Here is a 17,132-nt window from a genome sequence, read left to right as displayed (position 1 = left end):
TTTTTTTTTAAATTATCAATATCATTAAATTACTGTAAAAATTTAATTGTTAAATTTTTTTCAAAAATTAAAAACATTTGAATCTGCAAAACTATTTATTGATACAAAAGAAGTTTCAAAATAATTTGCAGTTGGATTTTTAAATTAAAGTACATAATTCATATAATTTTATCTTCTATAATACAGTGAACTTCTGTTAATCCGGCTTCATGGGACTGACATAGTGCCAGTTTATCTAATATGCAGCCTTATCAGATGGTGAAATTTTTCCAGTTTTTTCCTATCCTCTGGATACAATTTCTGATATTTTTGTGTGTAAAACTGTACAAATCTGCCTGTATGTCTTAGACATTTAGAGCAAGTTGAAATTTATAAGGCTGCTGGCAAACATACCACCATTAACTTTCATGATGCAGATTCCTCTCCCTTGACATGGAAATCTTTCTACAAATTGTAAACTTACCATCCTCTCCTCCTTCCCCCTCTCTTTCTTACGTCACCTTCCCTCTTCACACATGTATGGCAACATTGTTTCAACCGCTGCAGGATCATTTAGCCTGGGATTTTAATTGTATTTAAGAAGTTTCTTTCAACAAAATTAAGGTCAAAAATGTAAATTTCTGCTACTGTTTTTAATATATCTCCCATTGACAAATTTTTCTCTGGGTGCAAATTATCCCATTTGAGTAGCATTATTTTAACAGCAACAAAAGACCATACATACTTTCTAATTGAAGAGTATTTCTTCTTAATATATGCAATGTATATATCCAGTGAGGCAGTTACATCATCCTTTAGAGGTTGCAAATTGTGGCAAATCAAGCAACATCATCTGGCATGTAATTTTGGTTTATCACCTATCTTTCAATCATCTTTTCAGTTTATCACCTGATCATCCTTTTTCTCAATCAGCTTTCTTTACATATACTCTAATTAAAGCATATATATTTCATTTATTTAAATATCATTATTAAAGCTTAAAACTTTAGTGCACACAAAAAATTTTAAAGATTAGTATGCTTACTATGTGACATGCGGACTCAGAAATGTTTGCTGTTCTCATTCTAGAAGCTTTCAAAGAAAGATTGGAAGTGATTGAAGAGTTTTGTGTGTGAAATGGTTATTGTAATGTGACTATGCTTATTCAGACAGTTGTTTTTTAAGATGATATATTTATTTTTTGAATACTGTATACAATTGATGATTTTGTAAAAGTATTTAGACAATTCTTGTGTGTTGACATTGATCAATGGGAAACCAAATTGGAATTTTGCTTCCTTTTTAACCCAAACAATCTAGTCTGTTTGCTAATTTATATATTACAGGGTGGTGAAGAAAGTCACTTAACACCTCTGCTACAGAGCATAGAATGTACCCAAAATTAATTTCCACTTATCAGGAACACATTAGACCAGAGAGAAACAGTGATGTGTGTTATATGCACAACAGCCATCTTGATGGTAGCCATATTGAATGCAATTCTGAAATTTTAAATGGTAAGGGGATCATGTGACACATCATTTAGTATCAGAATTTCACAAGGAATTGATTGCTGAAAGATTTATTGACCTACCTCAAATGGTTAGAGTTATTAATATTTCCTTTGTTGTTATAGGTTGAAGAACAGACAAAACACAATGTCACTAACACAGGAAGAATTCATCAAAATTGACCTGATGGCAGGGAAGAGATGTTCCAGAATGATTGTACAGGCCTGAATGTTTCTTATCATGGATCAGTCCCATTTCCCTGAATTTCTGGAGGAGATTGGAAATTGCTGCATGTGACACAGGCACTTGGCATGTATGACATTGATTAAAATCCTGTGCAATCACACTGGAACTTTTCCTCCTGCCATAATGACAATTTTAATGTGTTCTTCCTATATTATAAGCATTGTGTTTTCTGTTCATCAACCTGTAACAATAAAGGAAACACATTAATAACTCTAACTGTTCAAAGTAGGTCAATAAATATTTTGGAAATCAATTCCTTGTGAAATTCTGACCCTAAATGATGTGTTACAGACCCAATCCTAAATGATGTGTTACAGACCCCTTTCCCATTAAAATTTCAGAGTTGCATTTAATATGGCTGCCATCTTGATGACAGCTATGCATGTAACACACATCAATCTGTTTCTCCCTTGGTCTAATGTGTTCTGATATGAGCAAATTAATTTTGGGTACATTCTATATTCTGTAGCAGGGGTGTTAAGTGACTTTCTTTACCACCCTGTATTTTTGAATTAATATATGTACATTGCATTCTGCAAGATTAAAATGAAATATCTTTAATATGTGAATAGTGAAACAAAACATTATTCTTAGTCACATAAACAATTCATTTATTTTTACTAAGACAAAACATATAGATCATCCTGTATAAAATTTTGGAATATTCATAATATTATGAATATTTTTAAGAAATATTCAAGCTTCAATTAAAATAATTCTATGCAAAAATCAAATGAGGGAGCCTTTCTCTAAAGGAAATCAATTATCTAGAAAAAGAATACATGTTAATCATGATCTATGCTACTAAGCATTTTTATTTAAAAAGTTTAGTCAGATATATTCGTATTTTTGGTATTTTTAATATTCAGTATAATTATATTAATAACCAAAAATATTATTTTAAAATATTGATGTTTTAATAGATATAAATTACCTTGGTTTCATAATTTGATCATCGTTGCAAGTAATGATATCAATGAAGACACTATTCTTTCATTAAACGAACAGGTAATATTGTAGTTACATTCATTTCTAGTCAGAATTTAAAATGGATGCTTATATAATTTTTTTATAATCAAATTTTCATTTAGGATCACAAAATCAATTGTTTTGGAATTGGCACTCATTTGGTAACCTGCCAAAAACAGCCTGCCTTAGGATGCGTGTTTAAAGTAAGATCATTAAAATTTTCAATAAATTGAATTTTAAATAAACAAAAAATCTCCAGTTTTGTACATTGAAAACCAAAATGCAGATCAAATTTTATTTATTTTAAAAACTTAAAAATTTGTAATTTATCATTTACTAACTTTTAGTTGGTAGAAGTCAACAAACAGCCTTGTATTAAACTGAGTCTGGATGTTTCAAAAGTGACAATTCCCGGTTGCAAAAATGCTTACAGATTATATGGACAAGATGGTAATTACTTTTCTTTCTTTAATTTACATATATTAACAAGCTTCCAATATTTTCAGTTCTATTTGATTATTACATTCACTGACTTCCCTGTATAAAATAATTCTTAATAAATAAAAGTTTATTTATTATTATGAAGATTTCATAACATTTACAGTAGAATATTTTTGATTTGTGTAGCATTCTTGGAACTAAAAATTGTTTAAGCTGACAAATTATCAAATTAACAAAGGTTTACTCCAAAACCAAAAATATTGCATGTGTGACTCGAACTTTGTTTTATTTTCTAATGAGAAAGAACTTCAAACTAGAAAAAAAAATCAAATAATATCATGCAAACAATCTTTTCACTTTCCAACACAAATTTAATAATTGTACAAATGTTTTAGCGTTGCTTTACACATCAACTTCAGGTCTACCCATATATTAATTTATTTTTTGTTCTATTTCTGGAACATTCAAATATTGAAAATTCATTTAAGACATTTTTTAAATTTTGGAATTTTATAAAAAAATTTTAAATATTATTCTATTTTATACTTAATAACTAGTCAATATATATTGTTCCAATTTTAGAATATGTACGACTAGTCAATATATGTAAAATATGCTAGAAATTGATCTATTTGTATCCCCGATGTACTCCAGTTCATGATTAAATCTGTCATCCTTAATTGGGACTTCATATACACCTGTTGCCTTAGAAAGCATTATGTTGTTTTTGTTGTTGTGTAGCAGTTAGTAAATTGTGTTATTACAATGATATGAGAGTTTTCCCCTGCTTTCCTTGTTATTTCTTCATATAGTGATTTAAATTTCATGTCAAAATCCACTACCACCCTTCTAGATTCAGCTGGAGTGTTTTGTTGTACATTAGTGTTAAGTTGGTTGCTCTCCATTATCTATGTAACTTTGTGTTAAACATTGTATGAGTGATGCTGGATACCCATGAGTTGTGGCTACGCTTGGTGTGTGTTTTAATTCTTTTACTGTGTCAATTCTGTTGCTAAAATGTTTGAATGCTTGTTTTACTAATGCACAGAATGCAGCTACTTTGTATGAGAATGGGTCATTTGAGTTTACTGGTACGAAGAATGGCATATAACCTGGTTTGTAATAAACATTGGTATTATGCTTTCTTGTTTTAACTTGATGTTTTTATCCAAGAAGTGTGCTGATGTATCACTGTATTGGTCTAACTCACATGTAGGACTTGAGTTAGACCAATATAGTGATACTAATCCACATGGTCTTACCATATGGATTAGTGTTAATCATCTATAAAAACAAATTTATTGATCTCCAGATTATATCATCCACATAATGTTACCTTGCAAATAATGTTATGATTGACACAAATTCTGGTAATACTTTTACTTTCTGATCTGTTATATATAAGAGGGAAAGTACAGCGATCAGTAAAAAAATGACCCCTCCAGATTTTATTATTTTTGGACTCAAGATACTTTGAAACATTGAGAAATGCAAAAAAAAACTTGGTGGGTTTTTCTGTGTATATGGATGTTTGTGTGAGGGGGGCATGATTTTGTTCACCCTCTTTGAAGCTTAATAACTCCTGTGCTTTTTGTCAAAAATTTCCGAAATTTTGCAGGGAGATTTGTTTATTAGGGGATTGATGCTATTAAATTTGGTGGTTAAATGTCAAGGGGTGGGGAGATATTGGGGGTCCAGTAGGGTCAAACTTAATGACAATTTTACTTGTTATTAGCATTTACAATTTTTTATAAAACCCATCCTACCCTCAAAGTTAAGCTTTTTGCCATTTTATAATAGTTAAAAATACAAAAAAAATTTTAATTATCATAATAGATGGTGCTATCAAATATTGCCAGGAAAGTAAACAACTTATTGCTGGATTTTTTTCTCGAGAGTTCAAATGACAAGTTCACATAGGTCCTCAACAGGGGTCCATGGGTACCCTGTGTTGCTATAGGAATGTGATATCATTGTATTTAAAGACTGAAGAATGAGATAAATTAAAATATAAACTCCCATATAATGCAAATTTGTATAATGTGACAAAAATATTGCGACTAGAACTCATACAGCACGATAAACAGTCCCATATAATGCATAAGATAAATTTAACGTTTTCATATAGTTTCAGATTTTTTGTTTAGAAAAGCGAAAATATTCACTTACCAGTTATTTATATATGAACAGTGAAGCCAACAGTTTAAAGCAGAATTTTTTGTTGTAAATAATCTTTGACCTCTGGTACAAAACAGTTATAAAACCAATTTTTAACCATTTTGCATGTAATTTATGCTTTTTTATTAGCTCTCCAGTGAACAGGAAGTGTTGATTTGTCTATGTTTTTCATTACACATTGATTTAATGTATGATTAATTAACATTGGCATAGTTATGTGTTCTCCAGCTGCATTAGAACACAAAAGTAAGTTATCCTGTCTTTTGATGCCTTGAAACCAGAAGCAGAAGTCTCATATTTTGCAATATATGTTCTGTCAGGCATTTTTTTCCAATGCAAAGCAAATTCATCAATGATATAGACTTGTTCTGCTGTATAATTGCTTTCCTCTATAATTTTGGGAAAATGTTTGGGAAATCTTTGACCCTTTGCAATAACAGTTAAAATTTAGAGACATGTTTGAATTTGCATAAATTGGTCCAATAATGTATGTCCCCTATACACATTTTCCTACAATGCAATTTCCTACAATGTGGAACCTTGTATGGGAGTCTATTGTATGTTTATGGTGTAATGTGGAGGGACCCACTTTCTAAAATAAAAAAATCTCAGTGCACAGAAGCAGAGCTTTATTTATATCGATGGGTAAAGTGAAATAGTCTTAACACCATGATGTATTCATTCCCATTTAAAGTCCCAATTAAGGATATATAAAGGATAGGTATATATAAAATCCCAATTAAGGACGACAAATTTGCTCATGACCTGGTGTACAAATAGATTGATTTCTAGCAGATTTTACATATATATTGACTAATTATTAAGTATTTAAATATTTAAAATTTTTTGTAAAATTCCAAAATTTAAAAATTGTCTTAAATGAATATTCAATATTTAAATGTTCCAGAAATAGAACAAAAAATAAGTTAATGTATGGGTAGACTTGAAGTTGATGTGTAAAACAGCTCAAAAACATTTGTCCAATTATTAAATTTGTGCTGGAAAGTGAAAATGTAGTTTGCACAATATTTTCAGATATTCATATTTTAAAATTTTGACTTACATTTTATTAAATATTATATTTATTAATATATATTTAAATATTACTACAATGAAAATCTAGTTTATATAAATTACAACAATTTTTTCAAATGAGAAATCTCAGATATCTAATTTTGAAGAATAATTTTGTTCTGAAATATTGATACTTTGTTTTCACAATAGTTTATTAGAATTTTGTTAATCATAACAAGTAGTTAAATATGTGAAGAGGCAAAATTAAACATATCCTTATTTTCAGGTTATGCCCTGATCGATTTACTACAACAGACCGAAGAAGCTGCCCCACAGATGGGGGAGAGAGTTCTCTGTCGTCACCCATTTCAAGTAAGTCATCTCCAAATAATTCTTCAAGACAATTCAAGATGAAAATTTAATTGGTAAAGCAGATTAACTTCTCTTTCGTATTAATTTTAGTTTTTCTGATTAGGAATCAAAACGAGCATACGTAATACCTACAAAAGTAGAATCGTTGTATCAGAAATACTGGGAAAATGGAAAGGTAAACAAATTACAGCAATTGATTATATCTATGAATAGAATAATAGTGTTTATCATGTGCTTCTTATCTTCTAATTAAAAGGTTTGTTGTGAGTTACCCACATTGATAGATATACGACAGAGAGTTAAATCATCTCTGCAAACACTACGTTCAGATATAAAACGAAATCTCAATCCCACACCCTACAAGGTGAGGAAAAAATATATTCCAAAATTTACCCTAAACAGAAATCCATATCTTAATTTTCTCTTTATTGCAGGTTTCGGTATCCGATCAACTTTATCAGTTCATGCACAATCTGTGGTTGGAAAATGCACCAATTGGTGAATTATCATAAAAAAGATGCTATTTTTCCCATTATAGATACACTTTTAAAGCCATGTATTTATTGTAATTAAACGTGTAGCGAGAAATTAATTTGTAAATAACAGAATGTCCACTTAAATGAAGTCAAAGCATTTCTCTAGCGCAAAGTATTGTTTAAATAAATTTCTCCTTTATATAAAATTCTGGTTACTGTAAAATACAGAATGCTTCAAACCATTCTATTTTGGATAACGAGACCGGTCAGTATTATGTGTGAGGGATCGATACTTCGCATCACGAAATTAATTGATTTTGCTCTATCGGGTGGGTTAGACACAACTCAAAACAAGATGCGTTTACTTTGTTGGAAGATTTAGAAAAACTATTTTGGTTAAACAAGATTTTAAATTGGGATAATATTTTAAATGTTTAAATTTTATTAACTGTTGTATCTTTTTTATGATATGTTTTTCAAAGACAAAAATTATATACATAAATTTTAGAATTTGCAAAACTATTTATTAATGAGAATTGATCCTGTAAATACTTTTTAATATTAATACAGACTTTAGTTTACAAATAAAATTTATGCAAACTTTAGTTATTATTGATTTGCATATCATAAATATCCTTACAAAAATGTATTTTACTATATAATCTAAAAGCAGAATTGTTTTGTTAAATTAGAATTGTGGTCACTTTGCTTGCCGTAACAGCAAGGAACGGGTCGTTACCAGCGTCTTGAAGGCTTCTTCGCTGGCAGGTATAGTTGTTTTGTCGGGATGAATCAAAATTGCAATTCTTCTATAAGCACGATTTATTTCTTCTCTAAAAGAAGATTATGGTTATATAATGTAAATATTTATTGAAAAAAACTGAATTTAACATTTATACAAAGAAATTAATTAAATTTTTGCACTAGGGTAAATTTTTGTCCATAGAAATATTATGAGTATATCCTAATGAAAAAGCTTATACCAATATTACTCATATTTCTATGGACAAGTTTTTCCAAATAAAAAGTATTAAAAAGGTGCTTTGATTTATTGCCAAGGATACTATACAAAATTTTTAGAGCTTTTTGGATTTGAAATCTTATCAAAATATTTGATTAGTATGTTGAAACTTGGATTATAGATGTGATTATTATGGTTAATGAATACTGTTCATTTGTGGCATTGTGTTGGGTGTCTGATTTACACTATAAATTAGAATATATATTATACATAATATAAATTTCATCAACTGTGAGAAAAATGTTATAGTAAATAAATTCAATTTCAACATTACTAATTATCATTGATAAATACTGTAAAATTTATCAATGATACAGTATTTTTGACACACACATTTTGCATGTATATTTAACAAAAATTTGTTAGGAATCTCTGTTAAGGAATATTAACTTATTACTGTCAATGATATGACATATTAAAAGAAATCCTAACTTAAGATCAATCTCTATTGGCTCATTAATGTTTTTGTACTTCACAATTTCTCATTTACTACTGTGACTCATTTCTTACTCATAGATCTTATAAGGGTGAATAGATAATAACTACACTTAAGTGTTGTGGCATTACCAATATCAACTTTTAGCATATGTTTATATTTTTAGAACATCGTTTTAATTCAAATTCATTTTATATTCCATCCACATGCTATATTTAATTTCAAATATTATTCTAAAACTTAAAATTTGATACCTGTTGTATTCGATATTCATCTGATGACGGTAACTTTATGCTACTGAAAGTACTAGCAAACATCCTCATATGCTAAAAGTTGATATTGATAACACCACAACACTTAAGTGTAGTTATTATACATTCTAAAGTTAGTATCAGCATGTCACTAGTTTAATTTGTAATTTATTTTATTTTAAGGGTGAATAGACTATACAGTCTGCAAGAAGTTAATAAACTAAACAAAATTATTCCTTATCCTTCCATTTCTCATCTTATGGTGAGCTACGCCATTTGTACCACAGCAACAGAGTTTTTGTAATATACAGTAGAGCATCAATTATCCGACTCAATTGGGGACTGGGGTTGGTCGGATAATTGAAAAGTCAGATAACCGAAAAGTATGAAAAAATCCATTAGTGTAGTATATTATTATATCCCATGTAATTAGTATATTAATATATTAGTATATCGCTATTAACCTACTTTGCGTTGAATTTTCATCGATGTTAAGCCTAACAAAAATTTTTTAAAATAATAATCGTCACTATTNTTTTTTTTTAAATTATCAATATCATTAAATTACTGTAAAAATTTAATTGTTAAATTTTTTTCAAAAATTAAAAACATTTGAATCTGCAAAACTATTTATTGATACAAAAGAAGTTTCAAAATAATTTGCAGTTGGATTTTTAAATTAAAGTACATAATTCATATAATTTTATCTTCTATAATACAGTGAACTTCTGTTAATCCGGCTTCATGGGACTGACATAGTGCCAGTTTATCTAATATGCAGCCTTATCAGATGGTGAAATTTTTCCAGTTTTTTCCTATCCTCTGGATACAATTTCTGATATTTTTGTGTGTAAAACTGTACAAATCTGCCTGTATGTCTTAGACATTTAGAGCAAGTTGAAATTTATAAGGCTGCTGGCAAACATACCACCATTAACTTTCATGATGCAGATTCCTCTCCCTTGACATGGAAATCTTTCTACAAATTGTAAACTTACCATCCTCTCCTCCTTCCCCCTCTCTTTCTTACGTCACCTTCCCTCTTCACACATGTATGGCAACATTGTTTCAACCGCTGCAGGATCATTTAGCCTGGGATTTTAATTGTATTTAAGAAGTTTCTTTCAACAAAATTAAGGTCAAAAATGTAAATTTCTGCTACTGTTTTTAATATATCTCCCATTGACAAATTTTTCTCTGGGTGCAAATTATCCCATTTGAGTAGCATTATTTTAACAGCAACAAAAGACCATACATACTTTCTAATTGAAGAGTATTTCTTCTTAATATATGCAATGTATATATCCAGTGAGGCAGTTACATCATCCTTTAGAGGTTGCAAATTGTGGCAAATCAAGCAACATCATCTGGCATGTAATTTTGGTTTATCACCTATCTTTCAATCATCTTTTCAGTTTATCACCTGATCATCCTTTTTCTCAATCAGCTTTCTTTACATATACTCTAATTAAAGCATATATATTTCATTTATTTAAATATCATTATTAAAGCTTAAAACTTTAGTGCACACAAAAAATTTTAAAGATTAGTATGCTTACTATGTGACATGCGGACTCAGAAATGTTTGCTGTTCTCATTCTAGAAGCTTTCAAAGAAAGATTGGAAGTGATTGAAGAGTTTTGTGTGTGAAATGGTTATTGTAATGTGACTATGCTTATTCAGACAGTTGTTTTTTAAGATGATATATTTATTTTTTGAATACTGTATACAATTGATGATTTTGTAAAAGTATTTAGACAATTCTTGTGTGTTGACATTGATCAATGGGAAACCAAATTGGAATTTTGCTTCCTTTTTAACCCAAACAATCTAGTCTGTTTGCTAATTTATATATTACAGGGTGGTGAAGAAAGTCACTTAACACCTCTGCTACAGAGCATAGAATGTACCCAAAATTAATTTCCACTTATCAGGAACACATTAGACCAGAGAGAAACAGTGATGTGTGTTATATGCACAACAGCCATCTTGATGGTAGCCATATTGAATGCAATTCTGAAATTTTAAATGGTAAGGGGATCATGTGACACATCATTTAGTATCAGAATTTCACAAGGAATTGATTGCTGAAAGATTTATTGACCTACCTCAAATGGTTAGAGTTATTAATATTTCCTTTGTTGTTATAGGTTGAAGAACAGACAAAACACAATGTCACTAACACAGGAAGAATTCATCAAAATTGACCTGATGGCAGGGAAGAGATGTTCCAGAATGATTGTACAGGCCTGAATGTTTCTTATCATGGATCAGTCCCATTTCCCTGAATTTCTGGAGGAGATTGGAAATTGCTGCATGTGACACAGGCACTTGGCATGTATGACATTGATTAAAATCCTGTGCAATCACACTGGAACTTTTCCTCCTGCCATAATGACAATTTTAATGTGTTCTTCCTATATTATAAGCATTGTGTTTTCTGTTCATCAACCTGTAACAATAAAGGAAACACATTAATAACTCTAACTGTTCAAAGTAGGTCAATAAATATTTTGGAAATCAATTCCTTGTGAAATTCTGACCCTAAATGATGTGTTACAGACCCAATCCTAAATGATGTGTTACAGACCCCTTTCCCATTAAAATTTCAGAGTTGCATTTAATATGGCTGCCATCTTGATGACAGCTATGCATGTAACACACATCAATCTGTTTCTCCCTTGGTCTAATGTGTTCTGATATGAGCAAATTAATTTTGGGTACATTCTATATTCTGTAGCAGGGGTGTTAAGTGACTTTCTTTACCACCCTGTATTTTTGAATTAATATATGTACATTGCATTCTGCAAGATTAAAATGAAATATCTTTAATATGTGAATAGTGAAACAAAACATTATTCTTAGTCACATAAACAATTCATTTATTTTTACTAAGACAAAACATATAGATCATCCTGTATAAAATTTTGGAATATTCATAATATTATGAATATTTTTAAGAAATATTCAAGCTTCAATTAAAATAATTCTATGCAAAAATCAAATGAGGGAGCCTTTCTCTAAAGGAAATCAATTATCTAGAAAAAGAATACATGTTAATCATGATCTATGCTACTAAGCATTTTTATTTAAAAAGTTTAGTCAGATATATTCGTATTTTTGGTATTTTTAATATTCAGTATAATTATATTAATAACCAAAAATATTATTTTAAAATATTGATGTTTTAATAGATATAAATTACCTTGGTTTCATAATTTGATCATCGTTGCAAGTAATGATATCAATGAAGACACTATTCTTTCATTAAACGAACAGGTAATATTGTAGTTACATTCATTTCTAGTCAGAATTTAAAATGGATGCTTATATAATTTTTTTATAATCAAATTTTCATTTAGGATCACAAAATCAATTGTTTTGGAATTGGCACTCATTTGGTAACCTGCCAAAAACAGCCTGCCTTAGGATGCGTGTTTAAAGTAAGATCATTAAAATTTTCAATAAATTGAATTTTAAATAAACAAAAAATCTCCAGTTTTGTACATTGAAAACCAAAATGCAGATCAAATTTTATTTATTTTAAAAACTTAAAAATTTGTAATTTATCATTTACTAACTTTTAGTTGGTAGAAGTCAACAAACAGCCTTGTATTAAACTGAGTCTGGATGTTTCAAAAGTGACAATTCCCGGTTGCAAAAATGCTTACAGATTATATGGACAAGATGGTAATTACTTTTCTTTCTTTAATTTACATATATTAACAAGCTTCCAATATTTTCAGTTCTATTTGATTATTACATTCACTGACTTCCCTGTATAAAATAATTCTTAATAAATAAAAGTTTATTTATTATTATGAAGATTTCATAACATTTACAGTAGAATATTTTTGATTTGTGTAGCATTCTTGGAACTAAAAATTGTTTAAGCTGACAAATTATCAAATTAACAAAGGTTTACTCCAAAACCAAAAATATTGCATGTGTGACTCGAACTTTGTTTTATTTTCTAATGAGAAAGAACTTCAAACTAGAAAAAAAAATCAAATAATATCATGCAAACAATCTTTTCACTTTCCAACACAAATTTAATAATTGTACAAATGTTTTAGCGTTGCTTTACACATCAACTTCAGGTCTACCCATATATTAATTTATTTTTTGTTCTATTTCTGGAACATTCAAATATTGAAAATTCATTTAAGACATTTTTTAAATTTTGGAATTTTATAAAAAAATTTTAAATATTATTCTATTTTATACTTAATAACTAGTCAATATATATTGTTCCAATTTTAGAATATGTACGACTAGTCAATATATGTAAAATATGCTAGAAATTGATCTATTTGTATCCCCGATGTACTCCAGTTCATGATTAAATCTGTCATCCTTAATTGGGACTTCATATACACCTGTTGCCTTAGAAAGCATTATGTTGTTTTTGTTGTTGTGTAGCAGTTAGTAAATTGTGTTATTACAATGATATGAGAGTTTTCCCCTGCTTTCCTTGTTATTTCTTCATATAGTGATTTAAATTTCATGTCAAAATCCACTACCACCCTTCTAGATTCAGCTGGAGTGTTTTGTTGTACATTAGTGTTAAGTTGGTTGCTCTCCATTATCTATGTAACTTTGTGTTAAACATTGTATGAGTGATGCTGGATACCCATGAGTTGTGGCTACGCTTGGTGTGTGTTTTAATTCTTTTACTGTGTCAATTCTGTTGCTAAAATGTTTGAATGCTTGTTTTACTAATGCACAGAATGCAGCTACTTTGTATGAGAATGGGTCATTTGAGTTTACTGGTACGAAGAATGGCATATAACCTGGTTTGTAATAAACATTGGTATTATGCTTTCTTGTTTTAACTTGATGTTTTTATCCAAGAAGTGTGCTGATGTATCACTGTATTGGTCTAACTCACGTGTAGGACTTGAGTTAGACCAATATAGTGATACTAATCCACATGGTCTTACCATATGGATTAGTGTTAATCATCTATAAAAACAAATTTATTGATCTCCAGATTATATCATCCACATAATGTTACCTTGCAAATAATGTTATGATTGACACAAATTCTGGTAATACTTTTACTTTCTGATCTGTTATATATAAGAGGGAAAGTACAGCGATCAGTAAAAAAATGACCCCTCCAGATTTTATTATTTTTGGACTCAAGATACTTTGAAACATTGAGAAATGCAAAAAAAAACTTGGTGGGTTTTTCTGTGTATATGGATGTTTGTGTGAGGGGGGCATGATTTTGTTCACCCTCTTTGAAGCTTAATAACTCCTGTGCTTTTTGTCAAAAATTTCCGAAATTTTGCAGGGAGATTTGTTTATTAGGGGATTGATGCTATTAAATTTGGTGGTTAAATGTCAAGGGGTGGGGAGATATTGGGGGTCCAGTAGGGTCAAACTTAATGACAATTTTACTTGTTATTAGCATTTACAATTTTTTATAAAACCCATCCTACCCTCAAAGTTAAGCTTTTTGCCATTTTATAATAGTTAAAAATACAAAAAAAATTTTAATTATCATAATAGATGGTGCTATCAAATATTGCCAGGAAAGTAAACAACTTATTGCTGGATTTTTTTCTCGAGAGTTCAAATGACAAGTTCACATAGGTCCTCAACAGGGGTCCATGGGTACCCTGTGTTGCTATAGGAATGTGATATCATTGTATTTAAAGACTGAAGAATGAGATAAATTAAAATATAAACTCCCATATAATGCAAATTTGTATAATGTGACAAAAATATTGCGACTAGAACTCATACAGCACGATAAACAGTCCCATATAATGCATAAGATAAATTTAACGTTTTCATATAGTTTCAGATTTTTTGTTTAGAAAAGCGAAAATATTCACTTACCAGTTATTTATATATGAACAGTGAAGCCAACAGTTTAAAGCAGAATTTTTTGTTGTAAATAATCTTTGACCTCTGGTACAAAACAGTTATAAAACCAATTTTTAACCATTTTGCATGTAATTTATGCTTTTTTATTAGCTCTCCAGTGAACAGGAAGTGTTGATTTGTCTATGTTTTTCATTACACATTGATTTAATGTATGATTAATTAACATTGGCATAGTTATGTGTTCTCCAGCTGCATTAGAACACAAAAGTAAGTTATCCTGTCTTTTGATGCCTTGAAACCAGAAGCAGAAGTCTCATATTTTGCAATATATGTTCTGTCAGGCATTTTTTTCCAATGCAAAGCAAATTCATCAATGATATAGACTTGTTCTGCTGTATAATTGCTTTCCTCTATAATTTTGGGAAAATGTTTGGGAAATCTTTGACCCTTTGCAATAACAGTTAAAATTTAGAGACATGTTTGAATTTGCATAAATTGGTCCAATAATGTATGTCCCCTATACACATTTTCCTACAATGCAATTTCCTACAATGTGGAACCTTGTATGGGAGTCTATTGTATGTTTATGGTGTAATGTGGAGGGACCCACTTTCTAAAATAAAAAAATCTCAGTGCACAGAAGCAGAGCTTTATTTATATCGATGGGTAAAGTGAAATAGTCTTAACACCATGATGTATTCATTCCCATTTAAAGTCCCAATTAAGGATATATAAAGGATAGGTATATATAAAATCCCAATTAAGGACGACAAATTTGCTCATGACCTGGTGTACAAATAGATTGATTTCTAGCAGATTTTACATATATATTGACTAATTATTAAGTATTTAAATATTTAAAATTTTTTGTAAAATTCCAAAATTTAAAAATTGTCTTAAATGAATATTCAATATTTAAATGTTCCAGAAATAGAACAAAAAATAAGTTAATGTATGGGTAGACTTGAAGTTGATGTGTAAAACAGCTCAAAAACATTTGTCCAATTATTAAATTTGTGCTGGAAAGTGAAAATGTAGTTTGCACAATATTTTCAGATATTCATATTTTAAAATTTTGACTTACATTTTATTAAATATTATATTTATTAATATATATTTAAATATTACTACAATGAAAATCTAGTTTATATAAATTACAACAATTTTTTCAAATGAGAAATCTCAGATATCTAATTTTGAAGAATAATTTTGTTCTGAAATATTGATACTTTGTTTTCACAATAGTTTATTAGAATTTTGTTAATCATAACAAGTAGTTAAATATGTGAAGAGGCAAAATTAAACATATCCTTATTTTCAGGTTATGCCCTGATCGATTTACTACAACAGACCGAAGAAGCTGCCCCACAGATGGGGGAGAGAGTTCTCTGTCGTCACCCATTTCAAGTAAGTCATCTCCAAATAATTCTTCAAGACAATTCAAGATGAAAATTTAATTGGTAAAGCAGATTAACTTCTCTTTCGTATTAATTTTAGTTTTTCTGATTAGGAATCAAAACGAGCATACGTAATACCTACAAAAGTAGAATCATTGTATCAGAAATACTGGGAAAATGGAAAGGTAAACAAATTACAGCAATTGATTATATCTATGAATAGAATAATAGTGTTTATCATGTGCTTCTTATCTTCTAATTAAAAGGTTTGTTGTGAGTTACCCACATTGATAGATATACGACAGAGAGTTAAATCATCTCTGCAAACACTACGTTCAGATATAAAACGAAATCTCAATCCCACACCCTACAAGGTGAGGAAAAAAATATATTCCAAAATTTACCCTAAACAGAAATCCATATCTTAATTTTCTCTTTATTGCAGGTTTCGGTATCCGATCAACTTTATCAGTTCATGCACAATCTGTGGTTGGAAAATGCACCAATTGGTGAATTATCATAAAAAAGATGCTATTTTTCCCATTATAGATACACTTTTAAAGCCATGTATTTATTGTAATTAAACGTGTAGCGAGAAATTAATTTGTAAATAACAGAATGTCCACTTAAATGAAGTCAAAGCATTTCTCTAGCGCAAAGTATTGTTTAAATAAATTTCTCCTTTATATAAAATTCTGGTTACTGTAAAATACAGAATGCTTCAAACCATTCTATTTTGGATAACGAGACCGGTCAGTATTATGTGTGAGGGATCGATACTTCGCATCACGAAATTAATTGATTTTGCTCTATCGGGTGGGTTAGACACAACTCAAAACAAGATGCGTTTACTTTGTTGGAAGATTTAGAAAAACTATTTTGGTTAAACAAGATTTTAAATTGGGATAATATTTTAAATGTTTAAATTTTATTAACTGTTGTATCTTTTTTATGATATGTTTTTCAAAGACAAAAATTATATACATAAATTTTAGAATTTGCA

At 29.3% G+C, this 17,132-nt stretch overlaps 1 protein-coding gene across 1 annotated transcript in view; it reads left to right on the top strand.

The window, feature by feature from the left end:
• The window catches only part of LOC111621812 (nicotinate phosphoribosyltransferase-like), a 35,628-nt gene extending 18,580 nt beyond the window's left edge, over positions 1–17,048 (top strand). Inside the window, exons 7-20 of the mRNA XM_023364059.1 lie at positions 2,660–2,744; positions 2,828–2,908; positions 3,053–3,155; positions 6,625–6,710; positions 6,814–6,885; positions 6,967–7,074; positions 7,145–7,219; positions 12,084–12,173; positions 12,257–12,337; positions 12,482–12,584; positions 16,054–16,139; positions 16,243–16,314; positions 16,396–16,503; positions 16,575–17,048. Coding sequence (XP_023219827.1) covers positions 2,660–2,744; positions 2,828–2,908; positions 3,053–3,155; positions 6,625–6,710; positions 6,814–6,885; positions 6,967–7,074; positions 7,145–7,219; positions 12,084–12,173; positions 12,257–12,337; positions 12,482–12,584; positions 16,054–16,139; positions 16,243–16,314; positions 16,396–16,503; positions 16,575–16,652 — 1,228 coding nt within the window. The 3' untranslated portion in view covers positions 16,653–17,048. The remainder of the gene's footprint in view (positions 1–2,659; positions 2,745–2,827; positions 2,909–3,052; positions 3,156–6,624; positions 6,711–6,813; positions 6,886–6,966; positions 7,075–7,144; positions 7,220–12,083; positions 12,174–12,256; positions 12,338–12,481; positions 12,585–16,053; positions 16,140–16,242; positions 16,315–16,395; positions 16,504–16,574) is intronic.
• The last annotated feature ends 84 nt before the right edge of the window (positions 17,049–17,132 follow it).

This window comes from Centruroides sculpturatus, unplaced genomic scaffold, assembly GCF_000671375.1.
Source record: "Centruroides sculpturatus isolate CEXI.00-Female unplaced genomic scaffold, Cexi_2.0 scaffold169, whole genome shotgun sequence".
In the NCBI taxonomy this organism is placed as follows: domain Eukaryota; kingdom Metazoa; phylum Arthropoda; class Arachnida; order Scorpiones; family Buthidae; genus Centruroides; species Centruroides sculpturatus.
This window is presented reverse-complemented; position numbering and strand designations above follow the sequence as displayed.